The sequence below is a fragment of the Astatotilapia calliptera genome, chromosome 14 (assembly GCF_900246225.1).
Source record: "Astatotilapia calliptera chromosome 14, fAstCal1.2, whole genome shotgun sequence".
Classification (NCBI taxonomy): Eukaryota; Metazoa; Chordata; class Actinopteri; order Cichliformes; family Cichlidae; genus Astatotilapia; species Astatotilapia calliptera.
In genome coordinates, this window is record NC_039315.1 from 31959864 (window position 1) to 31975460 (window position 15597).

General features: G+C 44.8%; 1 protein-coding gene across 2 annotated transcripts in view; it reads right to left on the bottom strand.

The window, feature by feature from the left end:
* The window catches only part of epha4l (eph receptor A4, like), a 58591-nt gene extending 43286 nt beyond the window's left edge, over positions 1–15305 (bottom strand). For both annotated transcript variants that reach the window (XM_026191502.1, XM_026191501.1), the window contains exons 1-3: positions 14977–15305; positions 13118–13185; positions 9707–10370 (exon numbers count right to left, since the gene is read on the bottom strand). In XM_026191502.1, the coding sequence (XP_026047287.1) occupies positions 9707–10370; positions 13118–13185; positions 14977–15073 (829 nt within the window). In that variant the 5' untranslated portion in view covers positions 15074–15305. The remainder of the gene's footprint in view (positions 1–9706; positions 10371–13117; positions 13186–14976) is intronic.
* Positions 15306–15597: the final 292 nt, after the last annotated feature.

Consider the following 15597-nt stretch of genomic DNA (forward strand, 5'->3'; position numbering starts at 1 on the left):
ACGGTGTGTTTGATACACATGTACGTTGCCATATTTGTGTGCATACCCATCTCAGCAATGTGTCAGCCACCTGTTCTCAAAATTCTGGGGTGAAATCAAAACTGTAGACGGCAAAAAACGTGTTAACAAAGGTAAGAAAGAAAGCTTTGCTTTTCTTGGAGAAACTGGTGTCACACATTGAATAGAAATATAAAGCTACAGCTAACAGACAGTGAGCTTTGCAGACCTTGAGGATACAGCACATGGGCTAATGTAGTTGTAGGCTGTTTTTTCACCGGAATCATCAACTGTACAAAAATAACAGACGTAGACATGACCGACTGGTTTGTGGACTAACAATCTGAAAGTTTTGTATTTGGTCAATGGTCTATATTTGGTCTATATTGTAAGGTAAAGACCTACAGAGAAATGCAGAGAAAACCCCAACAAGATGGCAGACAGACACAGATACCGGCTAACTGAAACATATAAATTCCAAATTTTCTCACATTAACAAAAAAAAAAAAAAATCTGACTTCACTGACAGCCTGTTTACACAAATAACCACATGGTTTTTGGTTATCATCCCATATCCCATATAATAACTATTACAACACATGCACCAAAAAGCACCAACAGCAAAACAATTCTGTTCAGTTATTCAAGCTAGTGAACGTGAGGTCTAGCAGAGAGCTCACAGCCACAGCTACTTACGTCACCATTAATCTGGCATAACTTTAAGACTTCTTGTTTTTTGTACTGAGTTGAAAACACGTTCATTTGCAGTGTAAAGATGGGAATTCTAACATGGGAAGCTTCCAACAATGACTTGCATTTTTAGCCAGCCTTGAGTGTCATTACAAGCATTTGACACTTGTGTATTTCTTCATTTTTCAGCCGCAGACCTTGCAGGGACTGACTGCAGTGTAAAGGCAAAGAGAATACTCTCCTTGTTCATCATCTACAGTACAGATGTAGCTACGGTCCATTGGTGTGGCAATGTGGATAGCTCTAAATATGGCACTACATATGAGCTTCAACCATTATTAGAACAGAGGCGGTACTCGTCAGAGCAGTTTTACATTTACTTCATGGTTCCAACAGGCAGGAAATCAACATGCTAGAGCTGAATTCTGTTAGAAGTGTCAATTTAAGCAGTCAAACATATGTTTTAAGTTTTAAAAAAATAAACTTTACTATTTATTGTTGGCCCTACATGTCTTAATTTCTGCACTTAAGCCTGTGTTGTAAATGCAACCTGTAAGTTGTAACCAGCTTCTCTGTTTAAGCTTTCTCATTACCAAAAAACAAGCCATAACCTAATGCACCGACTCCTCCGCTGAAGCACCGATTCACACGCAGGCGAGCGTAATGTCTGTTTAGGCTCTCCAAACTCATCTTCCATTGTCTAAGATGAAGGAGGCTTTGGATGCCCAGAATACTTCCTCCCACTTCACATCTTTAATCTGTTTTCCTTGCAACAATCTGCATGTAGTCTTTTATTCTAATCACACATTCTAAGTGTGTGTGTGTGTGTGTGTTTTTCCAGGGAGAATGAAGCACTGTGCCACTTCCTCCTATGCTGTGATTAGAAAAGGGGGATCTCGGCTCATTAGAATGGGCACTGCATCCAGTCTCAGGGCCCATCAGATTACACAGCCGCCCTTTATTGCAAGGCTTTTTGTCATAACCCCTAACTGATTGCTACGGAGCTGCCTTTGATTTGGCCACTGAACTCTTTGCCCTCTGAGGAAAAAAAAAGGATGATGACGAAAGAGAAGAAAAAGACCACCTAGATACTATTGGATGGTGCTGGATTGTGTGTGTGGTGGGAAGGGGGGGTGGGGGGGGATCTTAAGTTGGAAATCAGCAGGAGAAAGAGAGAGGGAGAGATAAAACATTTCAAGGTGTTTGCAATCAGCCTCCCATTGTCAGATACTGAAGGAGAGCCGGCCGTTCATCTGAGGGGCTGCTGAGCTGCTTTGTCTGCAGGCAGAGATCGCGCACTGCGATTCGGGATGTTAATAGAAGTTTCTGATACAGCATGTGATACGCCTGCTGAGACAGATGCACTGAATAAACACGGGCCAGATAACGGTTCAGACACACACACATTTACTCCGCGTCCGTCTGCGCTGGTGATCACTAACACACTGCCCCAGATCGAAGGGATTTCCGTGCGATGGTGAACCGACAGATGAAGTGCAAAAAAAAAAAGAAAGGCAAGGTTGCCAGACTGGAACTAAATCTCTTTCCACTTCACTCCCTCCCGTGTTTTTTGCCTCCTTTTCTCCCTCCCTGTCTCCTCATCTCGGATCTCCTCTGCTGTTCTTGGCGAGTGAGGTCCGCTCTGCCTCTCTTTCAGCACAAAGAAGGTGGCAGAGGCCCTCGTTCTCTTTCATAACCACTCTCTCTCTCTCCATCTCCAAAACAGTTCACCCATGCCCACTTGATGGCTGTCCACTTCTCCCTCTCCGTCGGCCTTTCTCTGCCTATACATCCATCCATCTCCCTCCACAAACGCCACCTCTTCTCTCCGTCTGCCTGCCAGCTCGGGGAGAAAACAGGGCTTTTTTTAGGGGGGGGGGGGTAAGGAAAATCTGAAAAGTGAGCGAAGGAGAAAGAAAAGGGCAAAGGAGCAAGAGGGAGAGTGTGCAGGAAAAAAGGAGGGAGAAGAAGGGGAACAGCCTGAGGAATGGGGGAATGGCAGAGATGCATGGGGGGTGGAGGGGTGGGGGTGAAAGGACTGCAGGGTTGTGTTGGTAGAGAGCTGGGGTATTGATTCAGGGCCTTTTGACATGCTAATTTGCTTGCTGACTGCTTTAATCGCTCCCTCTTCCCATCGCGGGCTTCAAAGAGAGGATGCTTTTCAAAGAGGAGAGGAGAGGAGAGGAGAGGAGAGGAGAGGAGAGGAGAGGAGAGGAGAGGAGAGGAGAGGAGAGGAGAGGAGAAATGTTATCATCCTCATGGCCCATATGTTGTTAATGCCAGCTGACAACCATGTAAGCTGCACTGTTACAAACATAGTGTACTTAAGAAAAGTAGTGTGTCTTCACAATATCGAGTGTATTTCAATGAAATTAAAATGAGCTGAAGGCTTAAATGCTCCATTATAGGTTGAAAAAGCAGATCATTACAAAAAACGGATTATTCAAAAGTTTAAAGCAGGTCCAAGTTCATCAACAGTTGCTGTACAGTGTTAGAGATTTGTGGCCTTAATAGGGAAGCAACGGTATATTCTGTACTCTGTGGATCATTCGTTCCCACTGTGTACCACAGTGTCCAACCAAAAACAGAAGTCCCCAAATTTCCCTAATTAATTTAGCTAAAACAACACCTGTCATTTTTTCCAGTGTGGCTAAACTACCTAATGAAAAACCTAAACAAAGCATCGAATGGAGCCGATTTGACACTTGTTGCTTTTTCAGTCAGACCCACTGTAATCAAAGAAAGATTTCCGTCTGCAGTAACTTGTCTTTGGCAGGAGTGCTCTGTCATGGGAGAGCGGCAGCAAGACAAAAAGCACAGAACAGAGCAAGCCCTGACGATAACAGATATGACACAGATTGAAGCAGCATGACAGGAGGAAGTGGATTGTGAATCTGCTTGCAGATGTGCAGCAGGAGGCTAAAGCAGGATAAAGAGTGGGCTCATAGAGAGTCTGGCCGAAGATATGTGTAGAATGTATTGAGCAGTCAGCTGATGTGGGTTAGCACTGAGATCAGCTGATCTGCCCCCCTGGTAGCTACTTTCCTTTTCATAAAGCTTATAGTTGGGGCTGGATCAGGTGACCCTGAATCCTCCCTTAGTAATAGACTTCTGAGGGCTTCCCATAATGCACTGAGTGTTTCTTCTTCTCTCAACTTTTTTCACCTTAGTGTAATATACACCACTCTGCATTTGATCATTAGTTATTATGATCATTAATTATTATTAATCTCTGGCTCTCTTCCACAGTGTGTCTTTGTCCTGTCGCAGCAGAAGTCCACCACTTTCCGGGAGATTTCTTGGTGACAGTGGGAAGGGAGTTTTTCCTTCCCACTGTCACCAAGTGCTTGCCCTAAGGGACTCAACTGATTGTTGGGGTTTTCTCTGTATAATTGTAGGGTCTTTACTTACAGTATAAAGCCCTTGAGGTAAGTGTTGTTTTGATTTGGTACTGTATAAATAAAAACTGAATGGAGTTTGAATTGCTTGACCTAGTGCTGCGCTCGATTTAAATCTATTCAAAACACTTATATCAATCTGATTCCAATGACAACAACATTTAGTGCGCCTTTAAATAATTTTTTCAGAAAACAGTCCTGGTGATTTATTGAATCCTTTAGCTCATTTTAAATATAGTTACTAGATCTCTCTTCCAGCTGGTGTTAGAAACAGAAATGAGGCCCAACTGTAAATTGTGACAGAGGAGCTTAAGTTGCATAGAAAAAGAAAAAAAAGAAAGAAGGAAAAACATGGATAAACATGGATACTTGTAGCAGCATAGTCATACACCCTGAGGTGTAGCTGGCACTGTGGGAGTACTGCAGCTATCAACCCGGGTCATGCTTGATCACCGGTGGCTTCCCGCCTTAAACAGGGCACGACGAGAAGAAACAGAGAAGGGTGATGAGTGTCGAGCCATGAAGGGAACAAACACAGAGGCAGGACGGCCGCCTGAGCAGGAAAAGCATTTCAGCACCTCGACTAATGATGGCTGTATTACCACCAGCATCCCCGCCCCACCTCCCTCCTCCCCTTCTTTACCATTCAAGTAGAGGGAAGATTTGTGTGAGCTGAGAGGACTGCTTCTTTTTTTTTAATCAGAAGAAAACAACAGCAGAATATTTAAAAATCCCTTAAGCAATTATTTTAGCAGGAACGAGGAAGAAGGGAGGAGGAGTTGAAGGATTCCTCGTGAGACATTTTGTCCTCTCTTTCTGCATCTGTTGTTCTTTGCTGCTCTCCGTTGGTAATAGCCTCCGTTCCTCGTCTCTATTCAGCGGCACAAAATGAGCCTCTCTGGTGGCAGCGAGAGTGATGAGTACATTCACCTCCATTCTGCTGCACTCTGCTCGGAGTGCGGGTCTGTGTGCGCACGAAATTAAAACTAAAGATTGTGAGTGCGCGCGTGCATGCGTCTCACTGCTTCGTCTATTTCCATGCATTTGCCTGGATATATAGAGTTTGTTTGCACGAGCATACGTGTGGCAAATGTTTATCCCAAGATGTAGATGACTGGGGTTTGTGCGCACGCTCTCGGGTGTCACTCGCGCATGTGTGTTCGCTGGGAGAGTGACGGGTGATGATGTTTGGTGTGCCGCCTCCCTCCCCACAGCGAAGGTAATCTCATTATTCAGCCCACTTCCTGCTGCTGCCACCAGAGACAGGCTGACAAACACTAACCACCTCGACGGCCGGAGCAGAGAGAAGAAAAGGGGGGTTAAAAGAAGAAGAGAAAAGGAGGAAAAAAAAGACAGCGTGAATGGGTGAAAATTGCTTACAGAAACTCGGCAGTAAAAATGGAGGGCTATGAAAGGAGAAAGAGACATATGAAAAGAGGAGGAACGCCTGTGAATAGCCGCTGAAGCAACAGGAAATCTGAAGAGACAGAAGACATGGAACAGAAAGAAAAAAAAAAGACAACCAAAAGGAAGATGCAAATGCTTAATTTGTGTATATGTAGAAGAGAAGGAAGAAAGGGAGCAAAACAGGGGTTGGAGGAGTGGTGGTGGGGGGAGAGAACAAGGGACTGAGTTTGTGGATTTAAAGTCACCCGGGACCGGCGGGCTAAATAGAATTACGTGGTGAATTTAGAATGATGCTCCCAAGCGCATATTTAACACTGTCAACAGAGGGAGGGATAGAATGGGAGACCTAGATACACACACACACACGCACACACACACACACACACACACACACACACACACACACACACACACACACACACACACACACACACACATAATGAACGGAGCACAGGAGAGAAACTTCATCCGTAAAACCTCTTAATCCAATACCAATGAGAGTTTCCAGCTCAGCAAAGACTGCTGAAGCAAAAATGCTCCGATCGCACACCGACATCACAATCGGGTCCTGAACACACACACGTGCACAAGCAGGATTTAAAGAGGACACAAATGCACAGATGGAATTTAAAGTGGATTTTACCATGCATTTGCTTATTTTCTGTCTTTTATATGCTGTTACATTAGTGGATGCTCATATTAAACATGGTACAAGTTTTGATTATTCAATTTGATCCAATTCAATTTGATTTACATAGCGCCAAATCACCACAGCAATCGCCTCAAGTTGCTTTATGTTGTGTGGTAAAGACCCTATAATAATACTAAATGATGTGATCAGTGTTTCAGACAGTTTTTCCTACTTTTGGCTCTGTGTGATGTCACATGCAAGATGCATCCAAGCAGGGTTTTGGGGCGATATTACATGTTTGTATTTAAACCTAAATACAAAAAAATAAGGGGTTAGGGTCTTTGGAAAGTAGTGATTATGGTCAGAGTAAGCCTCAGTTCATATAATGTCCTCTCATACACTTTGACAGTTTAAAACATGCAAGGCAGGGCCTTCTGTCTGATCTGTGGGACAGACCACACAGCTGATGAATCGGAATCACGTTAAAACTGGGTTTACAACAGAATTAGACTAAAGGTTGAACATTTAGTTTTGATAGTTAGGATTAGGATAAGGCTCTAGAGAAAGCTCACAAAGAAGTAGAAACTTGTTTGTGTTGTGATGAGAGGCAGTTATGAGTGAAAGCTTCACAGCTCAACTATGTGCAAGCATTCTGCAGTGTCAGAAGCATCTGTCAACTTCACACCTTAAACAAGCTACTCATCCCCAACAAACACACATGACAACAGAAGCAGCTTCGAGGGAAACAACTTAAAATCTGATTCATGAAAAAACAACTGCCAAAAACGTTATTTCGATCAATCTTCTAATCAAGAAAAAAGCGGGCAATTATCATTTCTCCATGATGATACACATGATGGGCCAAAGTGCCCACCAATCTCTTCTTTGCATTACCTCAGAGACACTCCCGCACTTCCAACAGCAGGGACTCCCTCACCAGATGAGGAGTGAGACAACAAGCTGACCCCCGCGCCCTCCCCACAGAGTGGGCGAGGTGGTTAACAGGGAACGAGATCCCAAACACAAACAGACAGTCCCCTCTCCTTAGATCAGGGGGCCCCTTGGCCCACAGTGCCCCGGTTGTCCCTCTTGCCTTGGCCCTGGCTATACACCCTAGTCACCCTAGGTCCACCTAAGGCACAGACACCCATACACACTCCCCCTACCACAGCTGTCAAAACCCTGACATCTTAATCAATCCTGGATCCCCAACCCTGTCATACACTGCAGTAAGATGGATGCGGAAGGGGATGACCCCTGACCTCTGCCAGGGGTAGAGAATACAAGTCCTACATCCCCTGTCAGCTCCCCCTCTAAATCCTTCTCCCCCTCAAACATCACCAGTCTCAGACGGCTCCGCTGCTGCCCCAAACAATGATGGAGGGGAGCCCATTCATCCTGGGCTGGGAACCAGGGGCCAGGGTGCCCTTGTAACCCTGCACGTACACAGGACAAGCACACACACACACCACTCACACAACTGCACCAAAGAAAACCTTTTAAACAAAAACAGTTTGAACTTTATCAAACCACCTCATAGGCTGACACTCTCATACACATTTTCAAAACAGCAAAACAATACTGAAAAAAAAAATCACACCTTAACTCATGTTTCCTTTAATTTCACCCTCACCACAAAGAAACCCCAAACCTCTGCGTAAGTCTGTTTGTCAACACGGGCATAGAAAAGCGGAGGCCCTCCCCCCCAGAGCCTGTCACATGGGGAAATATTAACCAGCTCATCTGTGCACTTGAGGACCAGCACCTTTTAACCCACAAGTCCCTGACCCACAATCAAAATAAAGCCAACACATGTTATCCAGCTGAAAGTGAAATTTAGAAAGAGAGTAGAACTGTAGGTAAAAGTGAATAGAGTGGGCGTACTGGCACTGTAAACTTAAACAAACTCAAGCAGATGCAGTGATATGGGGACTAAATGGATATATTGGCTTGAGCAACAGTGCTGGTGCCAAGCTGGCAAACACTACAATACTGCATTAGTCACATAAAATCAAAGCTTCCAAGTCCTTTATTGCCTTCTATGATGACTATAACAGCTATTTATCTCAACGAGAATTAAAGGGAAGAGATAAGAAGTCATTTCCAATGATGCAACAAAATGGAAGTTATGGTATACAATATGAGATCAGGGTTCTCATACTGAGTCATAAGAGGTTGTTGTGGTAAACTGATTGCAGATTTCTCTCTCTCTGCTTCTCTAAAACTGACTCTGGATATAGAAACCTGGCTGGAGCCATCTGAACCCCGAGGAGGTGGCAACACTCCAGGAGAATTCTTACTGATCGTACAGTGCGCTCAACAAATAAACTCTGAACTATACACACAAACCTCCATCTGTGACTACTTGAACCCCTTTGCCTTTCCCCCACCCCCGAGCAGCCAGTGGTAGCCCTAAATCACCAGACCTGTTTGTCATGCAATTAGTCCTCCGAGATAAAGGCTGCCTCGTAAATTAGGAGAGGTGTAGTAGTCCGCCCCCCTGTTAATCACCCGTGCCCAGCCTCTGACCCCTCACTGCTGCGGCCCACTGCTTTCTGTGTGATGTTGGTGGGTGGTGACGACCGGGGTTTACCAATAAACTTTCCTGGCAGAACTGGCATCCGCTCATCTGGCCAGCTTACAAGTGTGCCCCCAGCTTGGCAAAAGACTGATCAACAAAACAGCTGCTGAATCCTACTAGATGTTATTAACATCACAGTACTGTATACCATAAGCCACAGACCACTGGGTGCAATGAAACAAGGGAGTTAAAGTGGGTCAGAGGCAATCAAAAATGCCATTTATGAAGAGCTTGGAAACTGACAGAAATTTGAAATGATCCATTGGTGGGTTTTTGATTGGCATTCCTAGGATCATTTTAAATTCACCAACAGGCTTCAAGCTCTATCATGATTGTGATTTTAAAAAGTCTGAAGGGGGAAGCACTCTGTGCTGACCTTAAAACCTCATCAAACTGCCTGGTATAGGATCACGGCAAGCCAAGAGTAGAATAATTGTCCACAAAGGGCTATTCCTCTCCTACCAAATAGAACTATTTCAGCCCCATCTCCCAGCTGTGTATTTTTACTCCTCTCATACCTGCTTGGAATTATAAACCCTTTTCTCTCTCTCCTTCTCTTCCTCTAAAGCTGTCTATCTCTTTTCCACAGCTTGGGGCTCTATTGGGAATAAGAGAAAGAACAGTTAGGGGGGGTGAAAGACACAGCGTTAGTGCAAACCAGTTGGGGCACTAGTCTCCTCTCTCCGTGTCACCAATTCTCCTGGGATGCATCCCACTGCACAACACCTCCCAGTGGGCCCACTAATTACTCCATTTACAGTCATCTCCGCTTCTATCACCCAACTAAACACTGGAGAGAAGGCTGTAGAGAGCTAGGGAGCAAGGAGATAAAAACATCCAACGGAGAGGGAAGAACAAAGAGAACAAAACACACGAGATAAAGACAAAAAGACAGAGACAGGATATTGTAAGGGTGGGACGGACTGGAGGAGAGGGGGGACGGTGGTCTATAAATCGAGAAAGGAGCCAAAAAAATGCCATAGACAAATATTAGTTCCTTACCTTGACATTCTGAATTGCGCTCCTCGTATCCAGGGTTGCACAGACAGTTCCCAATGGGCACCAACCACTCGCCGTCTGCCCCGCAGTACATCTTGGGCACCTCCTTCTCCTCTGAGTTATCCACGCATGAACCACGAACTTCCACAAGTGAAGAAGTATCAGCTCCAGTGATAGTATCTGGAAACTGGGCCAAATTACGCACGGCTAAAGGACATTTCTTATAGAAGACCCTGACAGAAACAAGTGCAATGCACGCCCCAACATCCTGGAAAGCCAAATAGAAACCCTTGCGGTTCAGGGCTCCCACATCCCGGACTTCTGTGTTCAACTTCATGATACGATCGCCAATGTCCACCTGAGTGAAGCTCTCATCTGCAGCGATGGTATCGATCTTGCCGAACTGGTTCTCTCGGATGTAGCGCTCTTTGTCGTTGTTGGACTCGTAGTAGTAAAGGTTGAAGGTTTCCTTGCAGGTTCCCATGACACCCGGGAGACTATTGCAGTCTCGGAGAGTGAACTTAATCTCAATGTAGACTCGCTGGGCACCTCCTCTGGGGATCCAGTCAGTGCGGAGCCAGTTGTTTTGATTGGGTTCCATGACATTGCACACCTGGTACGTCCGAATGGGGATGTTCTTTTCATCCATAATACTCACTTCCTCCCACTGGGGAAAGGAAACAAATAATAAAATGTTAAAATCAGAATCAGAGAGACTTTATTAATCCCAGAGGGAAATTCTTAAACTTTATTCATCTCCACCAGGTCACCAGTGACTGGTTTAGAGTTAGTTTCAAATCTACCCCTTTATATGGAATTTTCCTGTATGTAGCTTTCCCAAATTAAAAGTGTTCAACAGAGGGCCAAATGCATAGAAGAGCTAATTGGAAAAGTTAGATCTTCCAGTTTAAACTGTGCTTGTTCAGCAACCTAACCCTAAGTGGTTCCCTAATGACTGGGTGGATGACGAGAGTTTAAACTTTAAATCTGCTTGTGAAAATGGTATTTTCCAAACAGCAGCTAAAAGGAACCTGTAAAGAAAATTTGTTCAACATTAAGAACATCTAGAAAATGCCAGACATAAAAGCTCTCCTAACTGCCAATGTGTAATATGTAACCAATTAAGCACCAAGTACATATTACACGGTGCCAGTTTGCGCCAAGCAATACAGCGCAAAAGAGCATTTTGTTGGTTTAGCCAAGCAGAGCAGTTCATCGATGGCTTAAATTAATGCATATTTTATGAATGACACCTAATAGAGTTGTGCAAAGATATTAATATTTATTGCTTCTCCTCCACTATGAAGGAAATATGTGATTAGGTCTCTGGCTCAGCAATGCCTACAGTTCAATTACTTGGTGAGCTGTACACAAAATCTTCGTCTCACACACACAAACACACACCTAGGCATTAGAAGATTGCTAATGATCTAATGTGCGCCTGCTCTACATCTGCATACATGATTGGCACTGATGTCAGTATGAGCTTGCGCGGGGGGTGCACAGATTACCCGGTGTGGTCTGACTTATTTTTTACCCAGGGAGAATGTTTGTTCAACTCGTAATAAAGTTTCTCTCTCTACACGGCACCATTGAGGAAACGCAAGTATTTCTCGAGAGCCTCGGAGCAGCCCGCTGCCTCTGATTTTTTTTTTTACCGTGTGTTTTAAATAGAGCCTTTGACTGAGCTGGGCTGTAAACAAGAGCAGACAAGCTTTTGGCCGTTGTCGTTTCAGCCATTTAGAAAACTGCACAAAAAAGAAAAAAAAATTGAAACATGTGAGTCAGGCTGCCAGATTTTACTTGACGCCTTATCATAAACAATCTGGATTTAAGCCTTATTTCCCCAAAGCAGAGTGGTACGATAATGCTAAACATAGCTGTGGCTGTAGGATTTAGAAAAATGTCTATCATTTCCCTCCTGCTCTCTGGCTTCAGCCCCGCTTTTGTTGTGGAAATCAAGCACCGCTGAGATAACGCTGCACCTTTCCCCCCGCCGATAGCAAGAAAGAGGGAGAATAAGGCCAATTGGTCATAATGAGAGGGTGAATGCAGGCTTTGCGCGGCTGCCGGGACCCTGTCAATCACTTGCTTGTGATAAAATGGCTGAGGGGAGGACCGGAGCGCAGCACCGATCAAGTTCATTTAGAGAGGCCGACAACAGAGCTCGCAACAGATGCACAAGATGAGATCCTGCTCCCCTGGGTTCATATTCATTAGCTGACATGGCGGTTGCTAATTTGTATTCATTTTCATAAAACATTAAAAGGCTTAATTGTGGTTTTCATCACATTTGTGCAAGCAGGACAACTGGAAGAAGTGACTTCTGACTGACGATCACTAACCTTCTGTCGTTTGAGTGACCCTGACCTCTAAGCTTTGACGATTTGTGATTTTAAAATTTATTTATTTATTTATTGGCCTTTGAAATTTGTTTTTTCCCCCCAGGTTTGGACAATCAGAGGACAAAAAATGAATATTTTATCTAAAACATCAAAACCTACTTTTTTATTTATAAAAGGCTAGTTAGGGTGAGGGTTAGTTCCCAGCATGCATCTGAATACATATTTACCTGTTTCTATACAGTCACGTTTAGGCTAGGTTAAGGCATTGCATGTGCCTTACGTTTAACTAAAATCTAACACTTGTGGCCATCGTGGGGCCCTCTGCGGCCCCTGTTCTTTCTCGTACCAGATCCACTGTAGCCCAATTAGAACCACCAGAGATCACACATTCTGTCGATCCTATTCCCCGTTGCTTTGTAGCTGGTCATACTGCAGGCAAGAGCTGAACCCCACTGCACTTTCCCCCCCTCATTCATCCATTCCAGAGGACCCTCTCTCAGCTGCCAAGTTCCTCTCCCTCTCCCTCTCGCTTTCGCTTCGACTCAATGGTGGAAAGGGATATAAAGTTTCTCCACAAAGGCCGATTCAATCCACGGTCTATTCAGGAAACCCGACGCCCGCTGGAGTATCGGTCCCCGCATCTGACCATTACAGAGTGGTTGGAGAGGAGGGGAGCAGAAGAGAAAGAGGAACAGGGCTTGTGAGGTTACTGGGGTGCTTACACACCCCATGGTTCTCAAAGCAGCTTCCTGAACCCGATGTGGGTCTCGAGGTGGGTTACAGGTGGCCTCTATATAAGATAAAAAATGAATAAATTCATTTTTTTGTGAAATGATCTAATCCTGAGCCCAGATGCACACAAACACACACACACACCAACACACACGCAATACAACAACAAAGATATTCCCATAAAATGCTCTCCAGGACAGAATCTTATCAAAGGGGGCTGTGTATCTATTTGGCGGATCACTCTACAGCTCCTGCCAACAATGGATATCATCTCTCTATTTTTTCCCAATAGGGGACCATGCGTCCTAACAAGGGGACACTTCTTTGCAGCACTTACCCCTCCTTCTGTCGGGTTGGAGACCCATCCCAGCTCCCCCTGTACAGCTCTGGAGTCCAATAACGTGACTGGAAAACAAGAATGAGAGAAGTGAGCATGCAGTCTCAGACCGTCCACACAACATCAGCACTGGCATATAATCCAATTAGGCCTTACACTCTGAGGAGGAGAAATGGCTTCCTTTTTTTTTAAATGATTAAAGCAAACACACACACACACACACACACACACAAAGCTTTAAAGCGATTTATGTAGTTGAGGAAATCTTCTCATGATGATGGTTCAGGAGTAAAAACTGTGGGCCAGCAAGTGTTACAAAGATGTACATGTGAAGGCTTTGTTCTGCGTAATTCCTTGCTGTGCCTAAGAGATGTGGTTTGATTGATTTTCGTTAAGCAAAGGGATCTTCTATCAACGACAAACGCGTTTCCCCCGGAGCCTTTCACATCGTGATTTTATCGGTTGCTCACCGTCGGCTTTACGCGTTTGACTGAATCCTCGTGCGTAAACTTAAAATAAAAATTTAAAAAAAAGAAAAAGCATTTTATAAAAGGGGAAAAAACACAGTGACAGACAGAAAACCGAACACAATACTTTCTCCAAAAAAGTAAAACATCACGCACAAGAAAAATTCACGCATATATTTATAATTTAAAAAGGGATCAAATTTATTTTATATTTGCGGTCCTTTAAATTTTCTTTTAAATTCCCACTGAAAGGAAAAAAGCTTAATCAGCTGCATGTGTTGTAAATAAATAAATAATTAAATAAAAAACCGAGCACGTAAGCACATGAAATACATCATCGTGCACAATGAAGACTCATTTTAAATTTGAATCTTTTGAGTCCCAACTAAACGGCGCTCGGGGTTTCTAACTGTGGACTTGTTGTGTCGGACAGCTTTGCTGTGCCGAGCAGAACAGACGCACACCAAAGAGTCCGTCAGAGAACAGACGTGCAACTAATGGGCTCGTCTTTAATAAAATAAAGTATTGATTTTATTAGTGTTTACAGTAGAAAGTGGGTTTGAGCCTCATCTGTAGCGGACCTAACACGCGGCGCTCCGGGACTCGAGCAGGCGACTGCAGCCCCGAAGACCTCCGAGCGCATGTTTTGAATGAGATACACCACACTTCATTTAAATAGTTCTCATTTTAACACTTGATCCTTTTTAAGTAAACGTGTATCTGACACATCATCGGCAAAAAATCTTGAATGAATCGACGACAAATATTTTGTTGTGTCGGCGTCAATGTAATGCGCCAGGCAGGAAAGCTAAACTTTTAGAATTTATTCGGATTTTTTCCCCTAAATGACGAAGTGACAGCAGGAGACATCGCTGCGGATGCTTCTGAAAATGATGGATTAAGAGCTGCTTTGTCAGTCGGATGTGTGGTTTGCGAGTCTCCAAACTGACTCGTATATTCATTTGGTTTCTCTTTTTCGACACATGTTTGTGCGAAGTGCTTTTTTAAATTGTATTTATTTATTTTTTGGGGGGGGGGGGGGGGGGGGAGCAGATGTCTCCTTCACTGTCCTACAGAAAACAGCACGTATTGCTGGAGGGGAGAGGGGGCAAAAGTATCAGTACTCCCAGGCTTTCCGCTGCTGGCACGATCCAAGTCCGACCCAAAACAACGGATGCGCGCTCGGTCAGGCACTTCTCACTCCAGTTTCGCTCGCATAAAAGCTCCGCAGAAGCCGCTGAGTGCGTAAAGGTGACCCAACTCGTCGCGGCTCCACGCACTCGCAACTACTGGGGCTCGGCGAAGTGAGCCTCCGCGGCGCAAAAGCCGCACAGACGCGGGGGAGCGGGGATGAAGTCCCGCCGCAGTTAATTTTCCTCCCAGCGACCTTACCTTCATTTGGGGGATATATCCGTGACGAAGAAAGAGATGTAGAAATCCCAGAAATAAGAAAAGTGGCCGTGAACAAAATCCCTGCCATGAGTGCCATTTGTGTCGGTGCTGCGTTTTTTCCCCTCTCCTCTTTTTCTTTCGGTGCTCTTCTCCCAGGTCCTGCTGTCTCTCTCTCTCACTCTCTCACACACACACTCTCACTCACTCCCTCGCTCTCTCCTCTCTCTCTCCCAGTGGAATATGGGTCTGAAGCGGACAGAGGGGGAAGAGAAACGCACTGAGCGCTCCACAGCCAGGAGGCGGGTCCACTCCGTGCGCTCTGACGCGGACTCCGTCAATCCATATAGGAAACGAGAAGAACTGGGGGTGGGAAGAGAAGAGACGGGGGGAAATAATCATTAACTACCCCCCAACACACACACACTCACACAAATAGGCACACACCTCTGCACACACCAAACAGTGGTCACTACAGTTCAGACGCATGAGACTGGGAATCATAGCGCACATTTGTCCAACTCACACTGACTGTGAGCTACAAGATACAATCTGCCTGGTGTGTGTGTGTTTTTGGGGTTTAGAAAAAGCAACACCTTAACTAACTGTAGAAAGCGCTCCTGA